This window comes from Anabrus simplex, chromosome X, assembly GCF_040414725.1.
Source record: "Anabrus simplex isolate iqAnaSimp1 chromosome X, ASM4041472v1, whole genome shotgun sequence".
Taxonomy (NCBI): domain Eukaryota; kingdom Metazoa; phylum Arthropoda; class Insecta; order Orthoptera; family Tettigoniidae; genus Anabrus; species Anabrus simplex.
The window spans coordinates 188,908,609-188,931,458 of record NC_090279.1 but is presented as its reverse complement, the minus strand read 5'-3'; the positions used below and the strand labels follow the sequence as shown (position 1 = coordinate 188,931,458).

General features: G+C 38.0%; 1 protein-coding gene across 4 annotated transcripts in view; it reads left to right on the top strand.

Moving 5' to 3' along the window:
- Window positions 1-22,850, top strand: part of sno (strawberry notch) — a 205,929-nt gene that overhangs the window by 172,152 nt on the left and 10,927 nt on the right. For all 4 annotated transcript variants that reach the window (XM_067159301.2, XM_067159299.2, XM_067159300.2 and 1 more), the window contains exons 22-25: window positions 2,569-2,756; window positions 3,065-3,196; window positions 11,444-11,565; window positions 12,120-12,313. In XM_067159301.2, the coding sequence (XP_067015402.2) occupies window positions 2,569-2,756; window positions 3,065-3,196; window positions 11,444-11,565; window positions 12,120-12,313 (636 nt within the window). The remainder of the gene's footprint in view (window positions 1-2,568; window positions 2,757-3,064; window positions 3,197-11,443; window positions 11,566-12,119; window positions 12,314-22,850) is intronic.

Below are 22,850 nucleotides of genomic sequence, written 5' to 3'. Positions count from 1 at the left end.
ATAGTATCCAAATCCATGATCTCGGTGTCTGGGGTACGCCCTGCAGGTGTGAACGGTTTCTTCAGACTGTTTGAATCCTGATCTGGAGCGAGGATGTTGCCCCTGTTGTACATCATGCCTATTGTATTCTATCAGTGAATTGAGTAGTGAAAGGAAAAGAGACTGATAGAGGGCAGGAGAGTGAAATGAAAATTTTAGTGAGCAGAATAGGAGTTACAAGAAAGAAACGAGATGAGAGAAGTGCTCAAATAGGAACGCATACAAGGGAGGATAGAGACATATCGGCTAAAATGGTTATGGACATGTCAAACGAGTGGAAGACTTATTCAGGCACAAGATGGAAGTAGGCAGCACGAGGATGTATGATTGAAGGTAGTGATGGACTGTTGTGAGGAGGGGAGAATACAAGAACAGAATGTCGACTGAGAGCTGGTGGTGGAATATCAGGAAATAAAAGGGCTTATATTCCAAAGACACCTGGCCAGTGGCTGGAAACTGTTCTAAATGATGTGATATAATTGTAGAGAGTCCAGATTATTTGATTTTGCCACAGGGTGTGAATCATCATCATCATCATTTTCCTTTATCCAGCTGTAGCCGGGTAGGGGCAAATATGGTTCCTCTCCACTTTCTTCGGCCTTTCCACCACTCCTCCTCCAACACTGTGTCCCAGTCCAGGTTTCTTTCTATAATGCTGCGTTGGATGGTATCCTTCCATTTCAGTCGTGGTCGTCCACGGCCTCTCCTTCCTTGGATTTGCATTTCCATCGCCTTTTTTGGCATTCTTTCGTCGCTCATCCGCTTTATGTGCCCAAACCATCTTAGTCGGCTCTTCTCTATTCTATCATTCATTTTTTCCACTCCAATTTCTTCCCAGATTTTCTCATTCCTTATTTTGTCTCTTCTACTGTTCTGTATCATACTCCTTAGGAACTTCATTTCGGCTGCCTGTATTCGACTCTCATCCTTCCTTGTCATTGTCCAAGTTTCTGCTCCGTAAGCTGTTATGAGTACGTAATACATCTTGTACATAGTATCCTTTGCTTCCGTTGGCACATCTTTGTCCCATAACATGTTTCTTACACTATGATAGAAACAACTTCCAGCTTGAATCCTTTTACTAATCTCAGCATCCAGTCAAGCATTCTCCATTAATTCACTCCCCAGGTATTTAAACGTTTCCACTACTTCCAGGGGCTTGTCTGCAAGTCTAATCTGACCTTTCCCTTCTTTCTCCCCTCGTAGTCATAACAAGAGTTTGTCTTTTCTACACTTATTTTCAATCCACATTCTTCGATCTTCCCATTCACCACATTCAACTGTTCTTGAACCTTCCTGTCGTCTTCTCCCTAAATCACAATATCATCTGCAAATAACATCATGTTCATTTCTCTTCCTCCATATGCTGCTTTTGCTGTTCTCATGATGTTATCCATTACTATTGTAAACAGGATTGGTGATAGAACACTTCCCTGTCTCAGCCCACTAGTTATTTTAGCCCACTAGTTATTTTGAACCAACTTGTCATGCCAACTTGTGTTTGCATGCAACTACAACATTCCTTATACAATGCCATATCATTTTTATTAATCCCTGTCCAATTCCTTTTTGCACCAGACTGTCCCAAACTTTTGTCCTGGGGACACTGTCATATGCCTTTTCAATATCAATGAATGTCATCACCATATCATTCCCGTACTCCCAATGCTTTTCCATTAGTTGTCTCATAATGAAAATGGGCTCTATTGTTGACCTTCCACTTCTGAAACCAAACTGATTTTCCTGTATCTGCTTCTCAACCTTTAACCTTATTCTACTTTCCAGTATCCTTTCCATTATCTTAGCAACATGGGATATTAGAGTAATTCCCCTGTAGTTCTTCAAAACTTTCTTATCACCTTTCTGGAAAATTGGGATGATTATTCCTTTTTGCCAATCCCTAGGGACCTCTTTATTCTCCCAGACATTCCTGAGAACCCGATATATCCACTGCAGGCCTACAGCTCCAGCTGCCTTTATCATCTCCACTGAAATTTCATCTATTCCAGCAGTTTTTCCATTCTTCATCTTTCTTACTGCCATTTCAATTTCATTCATTGTAATTTCTTTATCCATTTCTTCATCAACTAATTGCCTTTCCTGGTCGTCTATTGAATGACTGTCATCCGTTCTTATATTCAGCAGCTTCTGAAATTACTCTCTCCATCCATTTCTTATTTCTTGTGGCTTTGTTAAAATTATGCCACCTTCATCCTTCACAAATCTGGTGTTTACTTGATCTCTCTTTTTGTTTCTTAGGATACCATACCATACAGTAATTTCTTGCTGTGAATATTCTGCTAAAAGTAATGTAATTTATGAAATCATTGCAGATTTTCTTTCATTCAAATCCTGTGATTTTGGGAGTCATCATTTGGCATTTTATCCCCAAGCCATTGATATTTACTCTTCTTTTTGGTCCCTTTGTGAACACCTCATTTCTCTATGCAAATGTTGGTAGAATAGTGGGACTATGGGTGTAACTTGTTCCCTGGCCTTTATGGTAATAGTTCTGGTTGTTTGATGCAGATCTGGGCACAGCCGGCGAGAATGTAAAACGTGTGAAGCTGTACACTTTCCTAAGGAAACATGCAACAGGTTCAGCTGTCACAGAGCTGCACATTGTACATGTAGAACGAGGGATGAGCTGGGAAGAAGCTATGGAGAGGAAAGAAGCTCTAGAAGGACCTCATGAAGGTTTCTATCTCTCTCACCAGGTAAAGTATAATATGTTTTATTCAGTATTCTTGTCTTAAACATAATTTACATGATGCCACTTATACAGTAGCTGCTTATGCGACTTGCATCCAATAACTGGAATTCAGGCTGTCCATCACCATTTACATGCTGCCAGGTTAGATTATGTAGAAATAATAATTTAGTGACAATTTCAACAGCTTCCTGCATGAGCAGGTTGCCAAACTGACAGACTAGTTTTATGTTTATGACTCTTTGTAATAATGAAGTAGTGTGCTTGAATTTTATGAGGGTATTTTCTGCTAATGTGTGTATCCTCCCAATATAGATCCGAAACAACAAACAGACAGCCATTCTGGCAGTGGCTGTTGGTGGTGCTGCCATCAAAAAGGAAGGGGAGAAGAACAAGAAACAAAAAGATCAGCTGTACACCATCTACAGGCCCAATACTGGGCTTCAGGTAAGTTATAATTTGCTTTAAATATATATAAATTTATTCAGAGAATAAACACTTCTCCCATGAGGACACCATTTACAGTGAAACTTCGTTAGTGCATTCCTCATTACCACGTTTCCCACTTAGCGTGTCGTAAATTCGAAGTCCCGATTTTCACCATGTTAAACCTATACAAAAATACCTTGCTTATCGCGTCAGATTTGTTTTAGAAAGCGTGTGAACTGCAATAATACTTTAATATTTTTATTGGTCCCCATGCAAATGTTTTCATATTTGTCTGTTGTTTTTCCACACCTTTCAGTGCATTGTTATTTTATAAGCCCCAGCGGAAAAGGTTTTCATATGTGCTTTCTCGTGTTTTTCACACTTTTTAATACTTTCCTCTCACCTTTAGAAACGATACAGTTTTCACTGTACCCCAGGATACATGATGTAAAGTTCCCTCATGTTTGAAAAAATTGTATCTAGTGTTTCCATATCCCTGTTGGATTCATATATTCAGTTATACGTTTTCTCGCTTAACACGTTATTCTTCCTTGTCCCCTGCAGAAGCGTCTTAACGAGATTTTACTGTATATAGGTGATGTTTCATTATTGATAGTGAACCTTTCAAGGCTTTGTAGACCTCATTCTTCGTCAACGATTCTGGTAGGTTGAATCTTGAGGGGAATTCTTCAAAGAAGTTTGGTATTGTTCCTCTTGCACCAGTCATGAGGCCTATCACCTCAATGTTATCCAGTCAATATTTCCATCGGTAAAAGGAGATGTACCGGGCGAGTTGGCCATGCGGTTAGGGGCGCGCGGCTGTGAGCTTGCATCCGGGAGATAGTGGGTTCGAACCCAACTGTCAGCAGCCCTGAAAATGGTTTTCCGTGGTTTCCCATTTTCACACTAGGCAAATGCTGGGACTGTACCTTAATTAGGGCCACGGCCACTTCCTTCCCACTCCTAGGCCTTTCCTATTCCTTTGTCCCCATAAGATCTATCTGTGTCAGTGTGACATAAAACAAATTTTTTAAAAAAGAAAAAAGGAATGAGATGTAGACTTATAAATGCTTCAATGCTATTCTTTTCCTCTTGTACTTCACTGGGTTCATTAGTGTGCAATTGGATCCAAAGCATAAGATTAATAATATATACATTGATGTTGCTTTTTAAGTGTTTGTATAGTGCTGTTGTTTCATTCGGGTTGTAGATAGTGATACAATAAAATACCCAGCATTAGTCATTTTATCGGCTCACCAGAATAAAAATGTCAATCTGGGGAGACTTTCAAGCTCATTAAAATGCTCACAAACTTTCAAAAGTAATGGACACTTGCTGATATTGAGTATTTTAGAAAATTCAGTTCTGTGTGTAATCTCTTGCATGTATTTTGAATTTAAAGTGAACAAGCTCCTTTAAAATTGTTCCCCACTTTAACAACAACTTGCATTGCTGTTAAATAAAGAACAAAGCTAGCTAGTGGACCTGTCTCAAGTTCATTGACAGTTTGTAGGAATTTTACTGATATAGTGCAATGGGAATTGACAGGAAAGGAAGAGCGAGTTTGTTGTGACAGATTGGATCAACCCACTCGCTTTTGGGCAAGGAGTGTACTTCTAACTCTTTCACCGTAGGTCAGAGTGATACAGCACTAAATTCAGCTGATCAAACAGGGCCATCTTGGACATGAATACTGTTACGACAGGACCTATTCCTATAATATTCTGTTCTTTGGAACAAAAATATATTTTGAAGCAGAATGTCTTGTTTTGTTCTCTTTGAAAAGTTTGAACAAGCCACTATTCATAATTTCCATTTTCTAATGTAGTCCTTTCTTGAAGGCTTTCAGTGAAAATCAGTGATGGGTAATATTGCTTATGCCCTCTTGAACAGAAAGGTACATATTTAAGCATTGAAAGTACAGTAGAGTATGTTGTATTTGGTTAAATACATGAACAGCTGACATTGAGATGTGGGATGATTACTGTATAATCCCGAATACCACCCGCACTTTTTTCCCCAAAATATTGGTTCTAAATCTTGGGTGCGGGTTGTATTCAAGCCATTCGTTCCTGTAAATATTTACTATGTTTACTGTTACCGTACTCGATATACCACATGTAAATGGGCATTCCGTTCTTATTATGTTTTAGTTTCGGTCAAGAAAACAAAATAGATTTTTTTCTCAATACGGTTACAGTGGCATGTAAAAGCGAAATGTAAGGTAAGGAAATGGGTAAATCACAGAAAATGGGTAAATATGAAAGCCGCTGCTGCGGATGCTCGATCGTCATTTGTTTCACAGGTGTTGCTGGCATGCTGGGTGCGCGAATAGCTGATCTTGTGGGATATTGTACTTGCGAGAGTCGAGACTGTTGGTTATGGAAGTCTACCTCCCTCACATTCGAGTTCCATATCTGTACCGTGAAAGTGCTGTCTCAGTAGTAAGCAATGGATTCAAAACTGTGTCTGCGGTCTTTTACTGTGCGTGAGAAACTTAAGGTTGTAAGTGAAGCTGAAATATACGGAAATTGTGCCGTTGGCAGAAAGTACGATATTGATGAATCTTCTATTTGTGATTGGCAGAAGAAGGAAAAACTTCTAAAAAGTAATGGCGATTGCAGAGAGTTCCGTAGGCGGAGTGCAGTTTTCCAGAAATTGAAAAACGACTCCACAAATTTCTGATAGAAAAATGTGAGTTAGGATGTGGTGTTTCTAGTGACATGTGTCAATTGAAAGCATTAGAGATCTCAAAAGAGCTAAAAACAGGGTTTTACTGCAAGCCGCGAATGGATCCGAAACTTTTATCGGAGAAAGGGATTGTGCGTCCGGCCCCGCGGTGAAGGGGGCAACGGGTCCGCCTGTCACCCAGCGGCCCAGTGTTCGATTCCCGGCCGGGTTGGGGCTTTTTAAATTGTGAGTGATTAATATCCCTGGCCTGGAGACTGGGTGTTTGTGACATCCTTAGCATTCCTTTCCTCACATTCAACATTTCACACTTCTGCCATTTCCAAATACACGCAGATTCCTAACATGTGGTGCAAGTAGGGGCAAAAGATCTTTCTAGGTCAACACCCTGAACAGGTAGCATCAAAAGAAACGGGGGGTTGTGCATTCAGAGACGTATGTCTATTTCACAACGTCTCCCTGGGGCGTATGAAGATCGACGGCCTTTCAGCGTCACATTATTCATTTGAGGAAGCAAAATTCTTATTTGCTGTCGCAAATTGGGAATGCCGACCTGGCACCTGTCTATTTTGAAATGCCGTTGGAAAATACAGTGGATACAAAGGGTTCTAAAAGTGTAACCATCAGAACAGGTGGTAACGAAAAGCAACAATGCACGGTAATGTTGTGCGTATTAGCGGATGGAACCAAACTCCCTCCATATGTGTTTCTGAAATGAAAACGCTTCTGAAAGGAAACTTGCCGTTCGGTGTTATTGTTAGAACAAGAGTCTGGCTGAATGGACAGTGCGTTAGTTCAGGACTGGGTGAAGTACGTTTGGCAGTGTCACCGGGGAGCTTTGTTACTAAAACAAAACATGCTTGTGTTGGACAGTTACCGAGGACATACAACTGACGCCGTAAAATATATGACGAGGAAAGTAAAAACTTATCTTGTGATAATTCTCGGAGGACTCACTTCTATTCTACAGCCGTTGGATGTGTGTGTGAACCGGCCTTTCAATGCTGCAATGAAACAGGTGTACACCGAATGGATGTCTGGTGATCAGATGATATAGATGTTGATTCCCATGTTGATGACACACATTAGTAATCTTAAATGATGAATCAACCAACGCAGCCGCTACACTTCTTCTTAACAACATTGACTCAAACATTAAATTCACCCTTGAATCAGAACACAGCAAAACTCGTAATTTTCTAGACTAACTATAACTAGACATCCTTTTCTTTAACTTGCAAAATTTTCAGAAAACCAACCCAAACAGTAACCACAAAACTACAATATGGCAGGATTCTTCAACCCTCAAGCACATAAACATGCTACTTATATAACAGCCTAATTTTTCGTGCCTTCAACACCCCTATGTCTAAAAAAGATTTAAATAACGAATTGAACACCATCCGTACTATCGTTAAATTTAATGGCTTTAACAACTCTTTCATAAACCGTATCATCGACAAATTCACCACCATCCTATAACCACCCTAACAAAAGACAAAAGAAAACAAAACCCACTGCATTTTCCACTTTTACTTTCTCTCATGATGCTTGTAAAATAACCAACATTCTTAAAAAATACAACATGAAAATTTCTTTTAGAACCAATAACAGAAATCTTGATATATTACACAACTCTAAATCATTAAATAAATCTAATGCTTTTTCTAAATCTGGAGTGTACAGATTCAAATGTAATAACTGTAGCTCCTCATACGTTGGACAGACTGGACACAACTTTAATATCAGATACTCCGAACATTTCAACGCCATTAAATATAACAGATTTTCTGCAATAGGACAACACATACAAGACTCCAACATCATTTCTTCAGTATTGAAAAAGACATAAAAATACTTAAAATCATTAACAAAGGCCCCCTTCTAAACACTACTGAAAATTATTTTATTCACCTTGACCAGTACTTCAGCGTAATTTCAATTTAAAGGACATTGCTGAAAAACCCAATATTCCATTTGACTTCCTAATTTGTCTCAAAAATACTAAATTTCTAAACCCGAATTCAATTTTCCATGCCTTACACAGTTCCTACCCACATTTTCTACCTGCAGTAATCCATCCTCCTAACCCACCCTAAATTATTCCGCCTTTATTTTCCTATCGTATCCTTTCCTATCTTCTTTTAACTTCCAGTTCTATTAATCTTCTCTTATCTACTAATCCTCCTCCTTTACTACCTTATCCTTTTTCACCTCTCCTCTCGAGAAAAAAAAATATTCTTTTTTCCGAATTGAATGGTACTATAATACCACCTACAGTTCAGATCATTACAACATTCAAATTTAAATTCATACCTTACGCTACCTCAAGTACGACCCAAATTCTTATCTTCAAGAAATAACACGCTATGCACATGCGTTTTTCGTTTGTTTCCAATATTGGGCTTTTTAACATTTTTCTCCTCACTGTTGTTTTTTATGTCAACTGTTCTGAATCTCTAAAGAATCAACAAGATCCTATAAAAATTAATATATACTTCAATTATATTAAATTATATATTTTTGCGTCTAGAAGCATTTTTAGGCTTGATCATTGAACTATTCAGAGAGAGTTTCATCAGCATTTAGAAGCACAGTGCCAGACATTACGTATGCTCTTCAAGAACTTGCGCCTTGCTTCATATAAATGACTGATCTTCGACTTCTTCTGGATTTTAGGATCTTATGTATTATAGTGCTTCTTGAACTGCTTTTAGTGAAAAACTTATCCTTTACTTTTTGTTTTCCTATGCATTGTTTTTATTTTTATATTTTTATTTAATCGGCTGATGATGACCCAGATTAGTACCGCTTTTAATCAAATAAGAATGTAACACTACATTTCTTATTTTCCTTGTATCAAATAGGTTGAACCACTTTATTTCTTGTTTGTTTCTTGTGATACACTTCAATACGGAACATTATGAAATTTTTATCTTTATCCTATGGTGAAACTTCAGATGACGACGGTGAATTGTGAATGATCTGAGTATTAGACCGATTTTATTTACGATTTTTGTGATGATTTTATTAATTGTGAGCTGTTTGAATTTATATTTGTAGTATATTCGAAGAAAACTAAATAGGTACGTAAGTTATTTGATTTTTTTTTTTTTTTTTGCTGTCTCAAATTTAGGGTGCAGATCTTACTCGGTGGCGGGTGGTATTCGGGATTATACGGTAGTTGCTTTAGTGTACATTGGGTCCATGGAGTGGTGGTGTACTTAAACTCAAGTGTGATGACACTCATTCTGGTAACTGTATTAACAAGTTCGCTGCTTCCTATATCAAATCTACAGAAAGTTGATACTTTTTTTTTTCCTCCTAGAAGTTAGATGGTAGTTTTAACATTACAAGTGAAGTTGTTATATATACATATGATAAATCATCAGTCAGCACTAAAGAACTACATAATATCCTAGGTGCCAGTAGACATACATTGATGTGCATGGTTTTTAATACAGCACATTTACATTGCGTTGTGACAAATAATGTTACTTCCTTAGGTAATAATCATTTGTACCAAGAATATCCTTTAGTAACTGGTTTTTGATGCAGAAGTGAATATTATTGTAGTAATTCCTGTCATATATACAACTACAAAAAGGCAAGGCTCTAAGCAAAGTGCAAAATTTTTGACAAAAATGAAGAAAACAATACATGGGGTGGCACAATTAAATCTTTCTCATTGTTTACCATTTGCATTTACCTTTTGTGTTGGAATTTGAAGGACCAGTAGAATTGTCATTGCCACTTTCATCCATTATTACGCTATATTTGAAAGCTACAGGTCACGTACCAGTAACCCAACTTCAATCTGAGTGCCGTTACAGAAGAACTAAGCTCATTCTCTGTGCCGACCAGTAAAGACGAGCAAAACTAAATCGTGTGCAACAGACAGCATTAACTAGCATAAATTGTTACAATGTACTAGTGAATTAAAAATCTGTTGAATTTCAGTTGCATGCCTAAGTTTTTTTTTTTTTTTTTTTTTTTTTTTTTTTTTTTTTTTTTTTTTTTTTTTTTTTTTTTTCCACAGTGGTTGTTGAATGACGGGTAGAAACTATCATTGCTTTTCCTAGCAGTTTCCAAACACTGAAAATGTAACAGTTGTTGCATACTCCACTTAACCCTTTGCTGTTCCTAACGCTCTAGACTACTCATATTTGATGACTTGCCTTTCGTGCATAACACTCCAAAATGCTTGTCACACATGCACTCATTAGAAGTGTTTTGACAGAAATATTGAAGGGTGTTGTGATACCACACTGCATTCACTTGACTCTGCAAACTCTCAGCACTTGATTGACATTCAAATCTTCAATCTTCCCAACATACAGCTTTTCGTTCTATCGTTTCCACCTCTCCACTATTTCTTTTTGATCATACAATAATACTTCATCTTCATTCTCAACTCCCTTGTCTTTCATTCAGTGGTTTCCAAAGAAACTTTTAAATTGATTTTGTAGGCACATTCCAGTTTCCCCACCTTAACCATTTCAATCTAATTCCTTACACCATTCCTCTAGATATTGTTTAACTTTTCTTATTTCTCCATTTATTTCTTGAAATTCCTACGCACTATGATCCAGAAAACCAGCAAAGACAAGATTAGGAAAGAGGAAATTAGAGAAGAATTAGGAATAGATAATTCTCTCCTCAATAAGATTCAGTTATCAAGACTGAAGTGGTTTAGTCGCATGAAGAGGATGCCAGTTAACAGAACTGCAAAGAAGGAATTTTACAGAAAAGTAGAAGGAAGACGACCCGTGGGAAGGCCACAAAGGAAATCGATAGATTTACTTAAGAACGTTGTACTGCTGAGAGGTCATGTTTGGGACAAGTTGGTGGAGGAGGAATGGTACAAGGACAGGACGAGATGGAAGAGGCTCATATACCACACCCGGGAAACTGGAGATGGTTTAGGATGATGATGATGATGATTTCATTTATTTCTGTTTTGTACTATCTTCATCCTTCATCAGTTTTTTCTGATTTCAGCTTGCATCTAACTTCCCTCCCATATATTTTCTGTAATCCACTCTTTCTTCAGACTGTTTCACTGGGTGAACCATTAATACTAGATTTCTTGACTCTCACCTTTTATTCTGCATTCATATGACTACTTTGTATAGCAACACATCATGATCTTTCAGTCTTGAGAAGTCCAATTTGTGGCTCATGCTCTTTTCAATTTCTTATATCTGAGGCCAGGGAGAAGGCGTTACCTTCTAGGTGCCCCGCCCCGCCCCTCCCCTTTGGGTGAGGGAATGAAAACCTTTCCTTGTCCTTGTCTTATATTTGAGATCACACTCGGCTATAACCATGTTATGATCACTGTCGGTCACGTCCTGGGTAGCTTCTACAGTTTTTTTTAATTTGCCTTACTAGAATGAAGCATTCCAATCTCCCATACAATTCAATTCTCTTCTCCATTAACCCTACATTGTAGGAATTTACATAACCTTTAATATCCACTATGAACTGAATGATTGTATGGGATCCTCTTTTTGAACTAACTTTAAAGAGTAACTCTTTTATTTATGTACAGTGTTCTAAAGAATTGTACATTTCCAGTTACGTCAAGAATCGCTGGGCGAGATGGAGAAAAAGTACAAGAAAGTGTCAGCAGAAGAGGCTGAGAAACATTGGACGCAACAGTACACAACTTCAGTTACTACATGTTCCCATGCATACTGGTGAGGAAGGGTTTGATACTTGTATAACCTATATTGTATACATCTGTTGTTACATTAAAAATTAAACTGTAAATTTGCTCACCATCCGTTTGTTGGTCTCTGTCCTTTCTACAACTGATGCTTTTTGTTATTTTATATCTCAGAGCATGTAATGCCAGTGCTTTGGTGGATCTGTTTTTTTTTTTTTCTCCTAAACAGTCATAATGATTGTCTTCTGTCCTTTTCTATCTATGGCCATGCTTCTTATTTTCATCCTATTAATGATCATTCAACATTTCTAACATGCGTCATTTAGATCTAGCATCTTCTTCATTCATTATTTGTTCATCCCGTCATATGTTTTATTCTTTTCCCTCCAATACAATCTCTTCAGTATCCATCTGAGCACTCTCCAATAATTTCCTCTAGATAGATATTGAACAGTTTGGGAGAGAGAGAAAACACCGTCTAACTTCTTTGCCATTTATTTCTTCTATGCTTTTTTAATAGTACAATATTTTATTTTCAACTTCATATAACTGTTACGAATAACTAGTTTCTCTTTTGTTATTCAGGCGAGGAAACTGTAAGAATGTGACCTTAGGGCTAGACTGTGAGGTAGGACTGCGGCGGCGGACGTATAATGTACTAGCTGGCTCTGTCTTGAGTGTCTGGTCACGTGTTGAAAATGTGCTCGCTGCTCGAACAGGACACAACAGTAAGATGCAGGTGGTCAGGCTTCGTACCGGTGAAGGAGTGAAGATCGTCGGTAAGTCATTATTACAGTGTTAATGTTTAAAAGTCATTGTACATTATTACTATGTAAAACTCATTTTTGAAAATACTTGATAGATTTTAAGTTATTTACTTCCTTTAAGGTGGAAAAGTTTGATTGATTGATTGATTGATTGATTGATTGATTGATTGATTGATTGATTGATTGATTGATTGATTGATTTATGTATGTTTGTTGTTCAAAGGGGCCTAACATCGAGGTCGTGGGCCCCAAGGTGGAAAGGAAAAAATGGACATCAGTGATTTAGATCATAATATCTCATATTCAGACCAAAATGTTTGTAATTAATTCATTTTCACTCTTTTTGCTGGAACTTTCAAAAAGAAAAGGCTTTTCTTCAAAGTATACCATAATTTTACATATTGTGTTAAATTTTTTAACAAGCCTATAACTTTGGATCATTCCTAGTTCCTACTATTTTTCCAAAGGATTGTTACAGAATTATGGACAAAAGGTATGTTTTTTACCATTTTTTTTATTTGTGTGCTTCTGAAAGGGGTCTGAATTTATATTATTGCAGATGGCAGTGGCATAATTTTTCTGTTTTTTGGAGATCAGTTCCTTTTAAGTTCCAGATTTTATTTTTTATAACGTGCTGAAATGCCGAGAACTTTTTTTAAACTTGAGCTCCTATAACTCTTTGGCCTTGGGCAACCTGTAGCTGTTGGAGGAAGATTGTATAATAAATAATAATAAAAATGGAGAGAGACTAGTTGACCTGTGTAGAAACCATAATTTAATCTCAAAATCTACATGTTTTAAGAGGAAACCTCAAAAACTCAAAACATGGAAACACCCTGACTACACTAAAGGAGAATGGGAACTGGACCACGTCTGCATGGACAAATACCACCACAAAGAGATCTATAACGTCAAAGTCCTCCGAGGAATAGACACAGGTTCAGATCACTACGTAGTTAAAATTAAAATTAAACTCACTCCCCAGAGGAGACAACAAAAGCAAGCCCTTAAAACTAAAAGAAAAATAGATCCTACCCAGCTAATCAACAACAAAAATTACCAGAAAGCAACTGAAAAAATAAAAATCACAGACAAACTTGAAGACTTAGTACACAACCTTAAACAAATTGCAGAAGACCTAGCTCCAATTAAACCACGTAAAAAACACCAATGGTGGAACAGTGAATGTGATGAAACAGTGGAGAAAAGACATCAGGCATGGCTATTACATCAGTCCCAAAAGACAGAAATATCCTATCAAAAGCTAGTAAAACAGAGAAAAGAAACTACCCAAGTCTTAAGAAGAATAAAAAGACAACATCATAAGGACACCCTGCAGTTAATTGAAGAACAGTTCAGTAAAACTAAATCAAGGGACTACTACAAAACCTTCAGAAAGCAGCTCCAAAAATATGAACCCCCGACCCTACTGATGAAGGATGAAGATGGTAAGCTGGCCCATAACAATAAAGACAATGCAGAAATTCTGGCTAAACATTTCAACAAGCTTTTAAATTGTGAGGAACCTACAGAACTCCTTCATTTGGACACCAACACCCCGATAAAAACATCACCAGAAAACATCAATCCCCCCACAATAAAGGAAGTCTACCAAGCTCTGAATAAATTTAAAAACTACAAAGCGCCAGGAGAAGATCAGACCTTTGCGGAAATCTGGAAATATGCAGGAACCTCAGCAAAAGTTGCCCTCCATCAACAACTTGTCTCTATCTGGATTAAAGAAGAACTACCAGAACACTGGACAACAGCCCTCATTCATCCTCTGCACAAAAAAGGGGACAAAACCGACCCTAATAACTACAGGGGAATCTCTCTCCTAGACATAACATACAAAATATTTTCAATAATCATCCTTAATAGGATAAGTTTAAAACTTGAGAAAGAACTAGGAGAATATCAAGGAGGTTTCAGACCCTGGAGGAGCTGTCCTGATCAGATCATGAGTCTTAAGTTGATAATGGACTATAACAGGAGAAGAAACAGAGATATGGTGATAACATTTATAGATTTCAAGAAAGCTTATGATTGCATCCATAGAGAATCTCTGTTTAAAATTTTAAGACACCTTGGACTACACCCCAAATTAATAAACATGATAAAATTGACTCTCACCAATACTAAGTCAAAAGTGAAGTTTAGGGGTGAAACATCAGAGACATTTGAAATTAAAACTGGACTACGGCAGGGAGATGGGCTCTCACCACTATTATTTAACTGTGCTCTAGAAATGGTAATGAAAGAATGGTTTAGAAAATGTCCCCCCAAAATAAAGATTGGCCGAAAAATCAAAACAAATTGCCTGGGTTTTGCTGACGATTTAGCATTACTAGCAGTGGACATAAAAGAAGCAAAAACCCAGATATCAGAACTTCAAAACATTGCAAATAAAATTGGCCTCAAAATATCATTTGAAAAAACAGAAATTATGCCCCAAAAACCAACACAGCTAAAAGAAGTCACCATAAATGGTAATAAAATCAAAATAGTAACTCAGTTTAAATATCTTGGAGAAGTAATAACACATAACTTAAATGAAAAAATCTCAATCCAAGTAAGAACAAATAGATTAGCTAAAGCACAAAAATTAACATGGGTTATCTACAAAAAGAAATGTCTATCAATAAATACAAAAATAAAACACTACAACACAGTTATAAAACCGGAAGCTACATATGCAGCAGAAACACTCTTTTACCTGAATAAACAATCAAAGACTGACAGACTTCAGAAAATTGAAAGGAGGATTGGAAGAACCTGTATCAACAAAAAATATCAGAAAGATGGACAGTGGCGGTTAATACCTAACAAAGTCGTGTACAAAGAGCTAGAACCCATTATAGATACTATGCGTAAGAGGAGACTGGGATTCTTTGGACATATCATGAGGATGCAGGACTCGAGACTTCTGAAACAACTAGTACAACACAATCTCGTCTCAAAAAATACCACAACAGGATGTAAATGGATCAGAGAAGTAAGAGAGGATCTGAAGGAAATAGGCCTTACAACAGAAGACACCAAAAATAAGATAAAATTGAATACAAAACTCAAGAATACAAACCTCCGCTTTACCCTTACACAAAACAAACCAACAACACGCACATTTTCAACTGAGGAAAGGGCACGAAGATCGGAGCGTCTGAAGAAGTACTGGGAGGACCGCAAAGCCCGAACAATCCCTTCAAAGAGACCTGAACGACGGACTGACTAAAGTGATCCTATGTGGTCATAAAAGAAGAAGAAGAAATAATAATAATAATAATCTTAACTTGCAGCTAAATATGAAGGTAATCCATTGACAATTTATTTTCTATACATACAGCCAGAGCACATGCCCTTGTCCATTATAAAAAAAAAATTTTTTTTTTTTTAAAGCGAGAAACTACTTCACGTTTGTTGCCAAGAGAGCACAAAATTCAATAGATATATACCGAGCGAGTGGCTGCACAGTTTGGATCGTATAGTGGTCAGCTTGCATTCAGGAGATAGTGGGTTTGAGCCCCACTGTCGGCTGCTCTGAAGATGATTTTCTGTGGTTTCCCATTTTCACACCAGGCAAATGCTGGGGCTGTACTTTAAGGCCACGGCCGCTTCCTTCCCACTCGTAGCTCTTTCCTATACCATTGTCGCCATAAGACCTCTCTGTGTTGGTGCGATGTAAAGCAAAATTTAAAAAAAAAAGTATATAAAGAAAATAAATGTTTATGTAAATGACTTTTTGTGTGGCAACAACAGACCGTTATTGGGAGAAACTGTAAAACCATTGAGATTTTACACACAACAATAAAGTTCCTAATGTACTTATTATTATTATTATTATTATTATTATTATTATTAAAAATTATTAATAATAATAATAATTTTTCTTTTGTAAATTTTTAGTTGGTGATTAGATCCTCTAATCTCCTAACACCCCTAAATCCGGACTCATAGTGTGAAAGAAATGTTACTAGAGTAATATCGTATGTGCTTCAGTACAATGAAACCTCAATTCTCCGTTTTTGGAGAGACCGCGGGGAAAAAAACCATACAACATAGCAAAACGGAAAATCCGGGAAGGAATGAACCATCATCAATTTGGCTAAAAATCACAAAAATGAAATTTGTATACTTATAATCTTACAAACACACCGAAATTAAAACCAAACTACAGTCTGAATGGGCCTTCTGCCTACCAAGCGACTACAGCTCGGTCCGAAGGCCTGCAGATTACAAGGTGATGCATGGTCACTGTGACCAATCCTCTCAGCTGTTATTCCTGGCTCTCTAGACCCTCATAAAATCCAGGTAAAAATGCCTGACCTGGCCGGGAATTGAACCCAGGCCCTCCGGGTGAGAGGCAGGCAAGTTAGAGGTACGCGACTTAAAAATCTCTAAACTTTACATTCAGTTTTATTGGGCAAAATTCGTTAGTTTCCTCTGAAAACTTCTTTCAGTTCAGCAACTTCGATCAGACAAACTCTTCGAAAAATCTAATAAAATAAAGCACATTAAATACAAAAGCGTTCAACATGATGGCAAAATCCTTTTTTTTTTTTTTTTTTTTTTTTAAATTTTCCATTGTAATTTGGTTATTGGTATACTGTTCGTATTACTTGTAGCCAATCTCATGATTAGACCCGTATTGAATTTGCTATATTATGCTTACAATATTGTGATTTTTTATTTCCCACCTTTTCAATACAATTGGTTTTATGTTGCTAGATCATAATGCTACAACACTGTTTTATAGGGACATGTTTCGCTTGAATTTCAAGCATCCTCAGCCTATATAAGGTTAAGACCTTGAGACAATTATATAGGCTGAGGCTTGAAATTCAAGCGAAACATGTCCCTATAAAACAGTGTTGTAGCATTATGATCTAGCAACATAAAACCAATTGTATTGAAAAGGTGGGAAATAAAAAATCACAATATTGTAAGCATATTATACTGTTCGTAGTCGGTTTATGGAAATCTAGTACTCGTAAATTATGCCTACATCGAATTTCAAAGGTTATGTTGAACTAGATAATATTATGGTTTCGAATGTAAGTATTGATTCTGAAGTTCTCGAATGCATTATATTCAATCCTGCACGTCACTAATCACAATCAAATTGGAAAGAGAACAAATGCCATTCATCATCTTAATCATCATCATCGTTTCCCAACTCCAGTTTCCCGGGTGTGGTGTACAAGCGCTTGCCATCTCCTTCTGTCTTCATACATCTTCTCTTCCAGTATATCCTCCCATTTGTATCCTCTTTCCTCCACATCTGATCTTACAGTCTCTATCCAACGTTTCCTTGGTCTTCTCTGTGGTCTTCTTCCTATGAGATTAAGGTCAAAATACTTTTGGCAGGTCTTTCTCTGTTCATTCTCATTATGTGCCCATACCACTGAAGTATGCATTTCTTTATGACACTGGTAATAGGAACCACAATACCAGCTACTTTCCTATTCACTTCATTTCTGATCATGTCCTTTCTGGTTGTTGTATGTCCGGCGCTCTCTTCTCGCTCAGCCAGCCAGCTGCACGCGCGCCTGTGTATCATTCTGCTAGCTTCGACGCGCAGCCCTCAGTGCGCGTGCCTGACCATCGAGTGTAGTATAAATAGGAGCTCCCTTCCTGCTCAATCGCCCACTCGCCCCGGTGTCCAGCTCCAGAATACACCCTACGTCGAGCACGGAGGCTACTCCTCTTGAAAATGTGCTTCGACCAGGTGGACTGAATTTCTGGCAGTACGAGGTTTCACCTCTGGTCACCGCTCCCTTACCTATTTCCGTTGCCTATGTTCCGTAATTCTTTTACAAGCCATTTTCATTCCCTAATCTATGCAAGCTCCCTTAGTTTCGCTAGGTGGAATTTCTTCAATCAATTGAACTTGCTTTTTAGGAATTCAGGCACTTCAACAAACAAGGACTCTCGTAGACATTTATGTTAGTGTGCCAGATAGTTCTCGACTATCAACGTGTCAATTCACAAAGACTATCTTTTCAAGATAGAAGTGTATATAAAGACTGCAAACCTGTACATATTGTATAGGGACAGACTTTTCTCAAGATTCAATATTCCTTTTTGCTTCAAAATAAATTTCAGTTATTTGTGTAAATATTATAAAGTGAAGCAATAAAAGTTGTGTTTTGTAAACTTCAACCTTGGTTACAACACTGGTAGTTTGGTTCATGGTTCTAATGAATCTCATTTCAGTTGCTTGGATTCTACTGAAGTCTTTGTTTTGTAGGGTACATGTCTCTAAACCGTACGCGAGGATTGGTACGAAGTAAGTGTGGTACATGATTGTTTTTGCTTTTTGTGGTATTTTGCTGTTCCAGAGGGGATTTCTGACTTGACTGTTGAAGTTTGATCCTTTCTGTGTCCTGCTGAGTATTTCCCGCCTAACAGTGTTATCTTTCGAGTTTGTGCTTCTGAGGTACCTGAAGTGGGAAGCTGATTCGATTTTTGCTCGTTTCAGAAATATATTTGAGCTCGTTCCTTCCCTGTTGATGGTCATTTCCACTGTCTTTCCTTTTGCTCATCTTTAGTCCAAAATGTCTGAATGTGCTGTTCCATTCATTAAGTTTCTTCTGAACTTCAGCTTCTGTCTCTCCCCATAAAAGCACATCATCAGCAAATATCAGGGCATTTGGTTCACTGTCCATTTTCTTGATAGATTTGATGACCTTGTCCATTACTATTACGAACAGGAGTGGTGACAGAGCACTTCCTTGTTGGACACCTCTCTTTGTTCCAAACCATTTTGATAGTCCGTTGCCTATCTGGACACAGCTGTAGCACTTCTGGTATAGCATCTTGACTTTGTCAATTAAATACTTTGGTACCTTTAGGTCTTCCAGACATTCCCGTATCTTGTTTCGAGGAACACTATCATATGCTTTTTTAATGTTCACAAATGCAATCATAAGATTAACACTTCCAAAATAACGGCTTTTTGTGATCTTGAGCTCAGCTGGAAAATTTGCTCGCTGTACAAGTGCGAAATGATATAAAGTTTTTAAATGTAACGTGTGCAAATAAAATGACTGCTGTTGTTATAACATTTTAACACAAAAACATGAAATTCCCAGTCTTATATTAGGACCAAAACAGTAATAGGCAATCCCAAAACTTCCCATGGCTTTATGTATGTAAGGTGCAACATCTGTTCAGGTCTTGATAACATAATCGTATACGATTATATTAAAATACTGAATCTGTGTTACTTAAGTAGGAACAGTTTCGACTCCAGCCTGAAAGCCCAGTGACTATACAGTGCCCTGAGGGAAGTGCCAAAAACCTGTTATATCAATATGGACCAATACTCTAATCCCAACCTCAACTTAAATGAAATCACATATAAAACTAACATCCTCTTCAACACAGCCATTCCCATTCTAAAAGACACATATTTAAAAAGAATCAGCAGGCACAAACCCACACAAAACCCAAAAGACACAACCCACTCCACCCCACCCCCTCCAGAAGCTGCTTCCCCCTCCCCACCACCTCTCAATCTGAACACTACGACAGCAACATGACGCACACGCAACACTTGAAGACATATCCAGCCCACACGTAAGTAACACACACTCCTTAGCACACAAACCATTTAGCAGGCACTCTCTATCAGTTATTCTAATTCCTACTTCCATTTAGCAGGCACTCTCTATCAGTTATTCTAATTCCACTTCCTTTTTCTTTCTCAGATTTTGAATTTACCTGAGCACAAATGCAAGTGTGAAGAGGGGACTCTAACAACCTTTCTTTAATTTCAAAACTTCATCCGTAGCATGACATGCCTCAACAAGGAACCTGGAAATTAGTATTTATTAGCAACATCATACAATAAGAACGAAGAAGCTACAGAACCTCAGTCGATTATGCTCCCCGCAAAATTGCGGCCCATCAAAGCACCTTGATTGTGTATTCACAACGGTTGGTCTCAGTGCCGACATGCTGCAAAGACGTTTCAACTTAACACCGAAACCTCAGTGATCCTCTATCCTATAGTAACTGTATTTTCAACCTCTGTTATACAATTTTTGGAGTGTGTGGCATTCAAGGGATTCCAGCAAGCCAAAGCCCTTTATTGCACCATATGTATATATGTATATGTTTGACATAATGTTGGCAACAGCACAGATTTTTGAATGGAACTCCAATGAGTCTGAGCCCCATATTGTACCATATGTATATATCTTAAGTAATATATTAGAATGAGGCATTCTTGTTAAATTAGTTTTAGTAATGTTTTACGTACTATCGCTTAAGCAGGTTCACCAACAGCGGATGATGACCTTTTTACAGGTCGAAACCGGTACTGTTTTAATGTAGATAACTTTAAACATTTTGTAATAAAGTATTGATTAGGTGGAAATCTCATTCTTCATACTTGCATTCTTAATTCATCAATACGGACAATGAAGCTGATAGATTATAGAAAATCTGTTCGGCGATACGCTCAAAAAAAAGTTTAAAAAATTAAACATATAACCCTGGGCATAATGCAGACGTTTTGCAAGTATGAACATTTGACGAAACTCGTTCCATCATCAAGTAGAGCGGTCGAAATGCACTCCATCTCCTTCCAGTTGTTGTGGACACTTTCTGCTTTACGATTTCCGAGGATTCTCTAAACAATACCACCCGAATATGATGCTAAGAGGGTCCCTTATGTAAGTTCACCGCCAATCACTTTTTCAGTACAGTACTTCCTCAAATTACTGCAATGACGGGACGTTAACACAAAGATCCGTAAGTATGCCGTAGCCGTCCTTTCGTGAGGTACAGTTTCTTGAAAAATGCGTGATAGAGGATTTAGCATTGATGGGACTGAAATTTCTGGACGGTTGATCCGGGAAATCGTTTTTCGAGGAACGGATAATGCAGATTATTCCAACGTGATTTAATTAGGATGCTTGCGGGCTCATGTAATTTGAACGAATAATACAAGAAAACGTAGTTTACAGGAACGCATAATAGATGTTCTACTGTATTCTCATTAATCCTTTGTTTTGATTATACCTACTGGATTTCAGCTTCTATTTCCTAACTCTAAAACATTGTGTATCCTTTCTTCAATGTCCTTTCTTCTCTTCTCTCAGTCCTGTGTAGCTTGATGCACTTGCTTCACTGATACTAGCAAACACTAGTGTTGGCTACTGAATGCACAATTCGAAGCAGTGTATTGATTCATTCAAGTGTCCGAGTGAATCGATTCACAGGAACGGCAAGCTGACTCCCAGCAGAGAGTGCTGGCTGGCAGCTGAGCTTCCGCTGCAGCGAGACGGTGAATCATGGCACGCCAAAAGAATCGTGCGCACAGCACGGCTCAGTGAGACGCAAGATACACACGGCTCCTTATCGGCACACTGGACATTGGCGGAGAGCCGAGCTTCTGCTGCAGCGAGAAACTTAGTATTATAACTTGTTGACATTTGACAATTAATTAAACTCAACATGACCACTCAAAAGTACCTGTTTTATATTGGGAAGAATGACTCGGTATTCTCTCAGTTCGTATGTCACATCGTTGCACAGACTTCAATAATATGTGGACAGTAAGTAAGCCGACTGACACAATAACTTAATCAATAGTATGTTGAATCAGTAAACCTGTGGGCTACTGTACATCTCGGGTAGCCTACACAAAATATGACGATTTAAAAAAATCCTTTGCTGATAGAAAAATACTTATTTTCAGAAATGACTGAGCGAGTTGGACTTGCGGTTAGTATTGCGTAGCTATGTGCGTGCGTTCGGGGGATGGTGGGTTTGAATCCCACCGTCGACAGCCGTTAAGATGGTTTTCCGTAGTTTCCCCGTTTTTACACCAGGAAATCCTGGGATTGTACCTTAATTAAGGCCATGGCTGCTACCTTCCTAATCCCAGACCTTTGCCGTCCTGCGTCGCTGGAAACCTTTGATGTATTAGAGTGACGCTTTTTTTTTCCTTCTTCTAAGAAAAGGCGTTCTTAGTATGAAGACCAGGTGGCAGCAGCAAACACTGAATGCTGTTGCTGCTGTCTTACCAGAACATACTACACAGGTGCAGTAGGAGCGGTGACTCTAATGTGCCGTGAATCGGATCACTGTATCGATTCAGTAATATGAACGGAATCAAATGAATCTAATGTCCCATCACTACTTTCCACTCCTAGCTCTTTCCTATCCCATCGTCGTCATAAGACCTTGCTGTGTTGATGCGACGAAAAGCAAATTAAAAACAAACAAACTGTGTATAATATACATGCACGTTTTAAAGAATTGTCAAAGCTGCATTGGTGTTGGGAGAGGAAACATTGTTGACGTGAAGCTTAAGGCAATGCTGCCAACTGTGGAGCAAAAAATCTCAGCGGAGAAATTTGTTATATCTACCGAGCCATGGAAACAAATTTGAAACTAAGAAAAGTAACAGTCAGGGAAACAATTGAAGCAAATATTATTATTAACTACCAGTGACAAATGTACTGTAAATTCCTGGTGTATCGGAACTTTATTTGCTAGCATCTGTACAAGTCATCTGTGGCCATATCATCTTGAGGGT